General features: G+C 60.2%; 1 protein-coding gene across 1 annotated transcript in view; it reads right to left on the reverse strand.

The window, feature by feature from the left end:
- PCDH7 (protocadherin 7) overlaps positions 1-6000 on the reverse strand; it is a gene marked incomplete at both ends in the record, with an annotated part of 453955 nt that overhangs the window by 441151 nt on the left and 6804 nt on the right. Inside the window, one exon of the mRNA XM_083368017.1 lies at positions 2425-5798. Within this exon, the coding sequence (XP_083224143.1) occupies positions 2425-5798 (3374 nt within the window). The remainder of the gene's footprint in view (positions 1-2424; positions 5799-6000) is intronic.

Raw genomic sequence — 6000 nt, forward strand, 5'->3', positions numbered from 1 at the left:
CTCTTTCCATCTTGCCGATCTCGTTATCTCAAGGAAGGTCAAAAGTAAGAGCTCTCAACTCTGCCGTGTCGGGTCACAAAAACGGGAGAAATAGGATTGTGGGGGATGCAAAGTACGATAAACTCAGCCACTGGCGGATCAGGGCGATTGAGGATCTTTTCTCCACCGCCTAAAGTTACAGATTGATTCGCGCCTTCCCTAAGTCACTTGAAGGCAGATCTGTTTATTTTGCCTCCCTCCACGGTCAGGGTGACAGGGATAAAGAGGACTTAAAAACACCTTTGGGACAGTCTCAGGATAAAGCAGGAGATATTACTTTAAGCCAGGTACAGCTAGGAACCACGGAAGTCTCCCCTGTGAATAAAATGGAAGAGGGAGATAGGCAAGGCTTTTGATCCCAGGAGTTGTACCGAATGTATTAGTTGTACAAAGGCAGGGAGTTGTGTGAGGCCTGAGGAATGGCACCTGGGGGGGGCGGGGGGGGGAGAGGGAGGGCGAAGGATCCTACCTTCACCTCCCGGGCTACCACTCCTCAGGCCCCCACACAACAGGTGTAACAGGAATGGGAGGAAGAGGCTGGCCTTGCCTGCCTGCGGTAAGGCAGATTACTCCTTTGCCCACAGCTGTAGTTCCCTTAATTATACCTGGCTGTTTCACACCTTCCTCCAATCGGCTCACTCTGCACCCAAACAGGTCCAGCCAGTAGTGCCAAATCAAGCTGTTCCCTTGCTGGTGGATGCAGGCCAGCTTCTCCGCAACCTGCCTTGCGGGATGTGGGTCCCTCAAAGAAGCAATGAGCCCCAGATGATAGGAAAGAGTCAAACTCAACCTATCCCTGCTGTGCACAGGTGTGTGGCTGAAAGTAAACAGGATGTTTGGTGGGGGGGGGAGGCGTAAAAACCTGCCACAGGGAGGAGAGGAACGATTCAGTGTGGGTTTGTGTGGGGTTTTTTTGTGTGGATTGGGCAACCCAAGGCTCCCTTGGCTGGGATGCCATGCTCTGGGTCTTGTAGCCAAGGAATGCCAGCTTCATCCATCCATTGGCCATCCTCTGCAGTCACCCAACCATGCAGATACTTCCAAGGGGCAGATGGAAGTCTCTCTCAAACCCTGACCCATGCAGGGTGCAAATTCTGCTCTCCTTGAACCCCTGCCCCATCCAGGGTGCAAATTCTGCTCTCCTCGAACCCCTTCCCCATCCAGGGTGCAAATTCTGCTCTCCTTAAAACCCCTGCCTCATCCGGGGTGCTAATTCTGCTCTCCTCGAACCCCTGCCCCATCCAGGATGCAAATTCTGTTCTCCTTGAACCCCTGCTCATTTCAGGCTGCAAATTCTGCTCTCCTTGAACCCCTGCCCCATCCAGGGTGCAAATTCTGCTCTCCTCGAACCCCTGCCCCATCCAGGGTGCAAATTCTGCTCTGCTTAAAACCCCTGTCCCATTCAGGGTGCAAATTCTGCTCTCCTTGAACCCCTGCCCCATCCAGGGTGCAAATTCTGCTCTCCTCAAACCCCTGCCCCATCCAGGGTGCAAATTCTGCTCTCCTCGAACCCCTGCCCCATCCAGGGTGCAAATTCTGTTCTCCTTAAAACCCCTGCCCCATCCAGGATGCAAATTCTGCTCTCCTTAAAACCCCTGCCCCATCCAGGGTGCAAATTCTGCTCTGCTTAAAACCCCTGCCCCATCCAGGGTGCAAATTCTGCTCTCCTTAAAACCCCTGCCCCATCCAGGGTGCAAATTCTGCTCTCCTTAAAACCCCTGCCCCATCCGGGGTGCTAATTCTGCTCTCCTCGAACCCCTGCCCCATCCAGGATGCAAATTTTAAATTTGTACTATTTGTACTATGGGCATTGTTTAATCATGTTTTAATAATTTTAACTTTTGTATTTGTCTTTTACGTATTGCCCTGTTAACCGCCCTGAGTCTCTTGAGAGAAGGGCGGTATATAAATTAAATAAATAAAATAATAAATAAATAAATAAATTCTGTTCTCCTTGAACCCCTGCTCATTTCAGGCTGCAAATTCTGCTCTCCTTGAACCCCTGCCCCATCCAGGGTGCAAATTCTGCTCTCCTTAAAACCCCTGCCCCATCCAGGGTGCAAATTCTGCTGTCTTTAAAACCCCTGCCCCATTCAGGGTGCAAATTCTGCTCTCCTTAAAACCCCTGCCCAAGCCATGGGAAAGCGAGATCAATCCAACAGCTACTCTAAGCTACAAACAGCCTGGAACCCATTACTACTAGGTCCTACCGGTGAGAGGCCGCCAAACACTGGGGGGGAGGGGGGAGGGGGAAATAGGCGCGCGCCCGGGGGTGGGTGGGTGGGGGGGGAAAGGCAGGTTTCCTGCATAACTTGAGACTGAGCCTGAAAAAACACCTGGGAAATCCCGGGTGGGGGGGCGGGGGCGCGGGAGGAAGGGTCTTACCTGTTTGCCGTATTTGCTGCTAGCCTGACAACTGTACTCGGAGCAGTGGTCCGACCCGATGGAGATGTTGTCCCCCGCCCCTACGAAGGTGTTGGCCGGCGGCAGGTCCTGCACCGCCTGGTGTTTTTTCCCGGCGGTGGGCGACTGGGGGTGGAGCTGGACGGTGGGCAAAGGCGAGCTGGATTTATAATGCCGGGCCAAATCCGGACTGCCCGGCCCTCCGTTGACCGAGCGGTAGCGACTCAAGGCCGGGCTGTCGGCGGCGGAAAGTTTCTCGTGCACGCTGTCGTAGCGTTGCCCGTTGGGTTTGGATGCCTCGACGGTGACGATGCTACTGTAGAGGGGCTGTTTGCCCCCTCCGCCTTTCTTGCCCTTGCGGTCTTTTTTGGGCTTCTTGGCTTTGTCGTGAGGCTGTGGGGTGAAGAAGTCCTCGTGGTCTTTCTTGCCCGCCTCGTAGCCGCCGTGCTTGCCCTTGGAGCGGCAGTAGCGAGCCAGGACCACCACCAGGATCAGCAGCACCACGGCCATCACGCCGGCCACCACGCCCACCACGATGCTCAGCCTTTGCTTGCTCAGCTCGTAGCTGGGGTCGCCCGCGATGTCCCGGCCCAGAGGCGTGTGCAAGCTGCGCGCCACTTGGCTCTCCACCGCGCTGGCGTTGGCCAAGCTCTCGTTGACGAAGACGTGGAGCAAGGCCGTGGTGGCTTGAGCCGGTTGGCCGCTGTCGTTGACCTGCACCACCAGGCGGTGCAAGCCGTAGTGTTTGGGGGCCAGCTTGGCCACCAGCGAGACCACCCCGCTGGACGGGTCGATCTCGAAGAGTTTGAAAGGGTTGCCGCCCACCAAGCTGTAGCTCAGCTCGGCGTTTTGGCCCGCGTCGGCGTCTCGGGCTTGAACGGCCGCCACCACCGAGCGAGGGCTGCTGGAAGGCGACAGGACGGTGAAGGAGATGTTGGCCGGCGAGATGACGGACGGCGCGTTGTCGTTCTCGTCCATGACGAAGAGCGAGACGGTGGCCGTGGCCGAGAGAGCCGGCTCGCCTCCGTCGACCGCCTTGACGCGGAAGGTGTAGCTGGTTTGCAACTCCCGGTCGAAGGAAACGGTGGAGTAGATGGTGCCCGTGTCGTTCTCGATGGAGAAGATGCCCGGATCCGAAACAGACCCCAAGCCGGCTTCTTGAGCGCCGGCCCCGGGTTGGATAGCCAAGCTGAGCTGGGCGTTGCGCCCTTGGTCGGCGTCCATCACCGTCACCATGCCCACCGGGCTGTTGGGTTGCAGGTTCTCCTTGACGTAGAAGGTGAAGACATCCTGCATGAAGCGGGGCTCGTTGTCGTTGCGGTCGGCCACCCGCACCACCAGCAGGGCCGAGCCTTGGAGAGAAGGCACCCCCTTGTCCCGGGCCGTGACTTGGAACTCGTAAGTGTCCCGCTGCTCGCGATCCAACACCGCCTGGACGCGCACGTCGCCCGAGTCCGGGTCGATGGTGAAGAGACCCGCGGGCACCTCGGCCGCCAACGGCGAGGGCTCTAGAGAGTAGGCCAGTTCGGCGTTCTTGCCGCTGTCCGCGTCGGTGGCCAGCACGGTGGCCACCCGCTCGCCCGGGGCGTTGTTCTCCGCAAAGGGCACCTCCAAGACGGGCTGGCTGAAAACGGGCGGGTTGTCGTTGGTGTCCGCCACCCGGACCAGCAGCGAGTTGTTGCTGGAGAGGCTGGGGCTGCCGGAGTCGACGGCCACGATGACCACGTTGTAATCCCGCAAGGCCTCGTAGTCCAGCGGGGCCGAGGTGTGGAGGAAGTACTTGCGCTTGTTTTGCGCCTCGCCCTCCCCCTCGCTGGCCGGCTTGAGCTGGAAGGGCACGTCGCCCACCACCGTGCAGGTCACCACCCCGTTCTCGCCTTCGTCGCGGTCCGAGACCTGCACCAGGGCGATGGGGGTGTCGACCAGCACGTCTTCGGCCACGCTGGCTACCCCGTCGCGCAGCGGGATGCGCCCGATCTTACGGATGTCGATGGTGGGCACGTTGTCGTTCTCGTCGCGGATGGTCAGCACCACCGTGGCCTTGTCGTTCTTGGGCGGCTGTCCGCGGTCGCGGGCCATGACGGTGAAGCGCAGTTGGCTGACCTCCTCGCGGTCGATGCGGTGCAGGACGCTGAGCCAGCCCGACGCCTCGTCCAGGCGCAGCAGGCGCCGGACCGACTCGGTGGCCGCCCCGAAGACGTACTCGATCTGCCCGTTGACCCCGGCGTCGGAATCGGCCGCCCGCAGCTGCAGGATCGGCGTGCCCGGGCTGCTGTTCTCGGCCAGGTCCGCCTCGTAGACGCTCTTCTCGAAGCGGGGGCTGTTATCGTTCACGTCGGTGATCAGCACCCGGAGGATGGCCTGCGAGGAGCGCGCCGGCTCCCCGCCGTCCCGCACCCGCAGGCTGAGCTCGTAGGAGTCCCGCTGCTCGCGATCCAGAGCCCCTTTGACGATCAGCTGAGGCTGCTTCTCGCCGTCGGGCGTGTCGGCCACCTGCAGCTCGAAGACGCTACTCCGAGCCGGGCCGTCGGGCTCCTGCCTCCTCTTGCCGCCGCCGCCGCCGCCGGCGGGATAGAGGGCCCCGTCGGAAGCGGCGGCGGCTGCCACCGTGGCCCCCGCGCCACGCCTGACGGCCTCTCCCCCGGGCTCCTGCAGCAGTTCGTAGCGGTCGATGCCGTTGCGCCCGAAGTCGCGGTCGGTGGCGGTGGGGAGCAAGTAGAGGGTCCCCACCGGGCGGTTCTCCTCGACGGTGAGGGTCAGCACCGGCGAAGGGAAGGTCGGCGTGTTATCGTTGATGTCCAGGATGACCACCCGGCCTTCGAAGAGGTCGACCCAGCTCTGCGAGGGCCCGATCACCGACACCTCGAAGTCCAGGAAGCATTCGTTTTCGTCGAAGATCATTTGACACTGCGGCAGCTTCTCGCGGTCGATGCGCCGCTCCGTGGTGCTGAGTTCGCCCGTCATGTTGTCGATTTTCAAGTACTCCGAGCCGGATTCCAAGCTGAACGTCACCTCGCCCGAGCCGGTGACGATGCCCAGGTCCGATGCCACATTCCCGATCCGGATGTCGGCCGGTCCTTCCTCGGCCAAGCGGTACCTCAGCACTTGCTTAGCCGCCGCCAGGCTGATCCAAAACGGCGGCGGCAATAGCAACAGGATCCAGCAGCAGCAGCAGCCGTAGTAGTAGCGCGACTGCACCAAACCCAGAAGCGCCGGCATCTTCCACCTCTCTTGCAGGACACCCACCACCAACCTCCCCAAGCCCACCCACCCACCCCCCGACAGGTTCTCCCCTTCTCCGACGAAAGAAGACCAATCTTTCGCCCCCACCACCACCACCCCAACCCCCAGCAGCCCTGCCAGGCAAAAAAACGGCTGCTCGCAGTCCCTCTCCTCTGCCACCCTCCCAAATCCTCTGCTGCTGTTCGGCCAGCCGAGAGACACAGAGAGAGAGAGAGGGGGGGGGGAGGAGGAGGAGGAGAAAAAAAAGAAAAAACCCCTCGTTGGTCGGGCTGAAGTTCAATTATAAAATCCTTGCCGGCTTTGGCCAAAAAAAAA

The sequence above is a fragment of the Vipera ursinii genome (genome assembly GCF_947247035.1).
Source record: "Vipera ursinii genome assembly, chromosome: 7".
NCBI classification, from domain to species: domain Eukaryota; kingdom Metazoa; phylum Chordata; class Lepidosauria; order Squamata; family Viperidae; genus Vipera; species Vipera ursinii.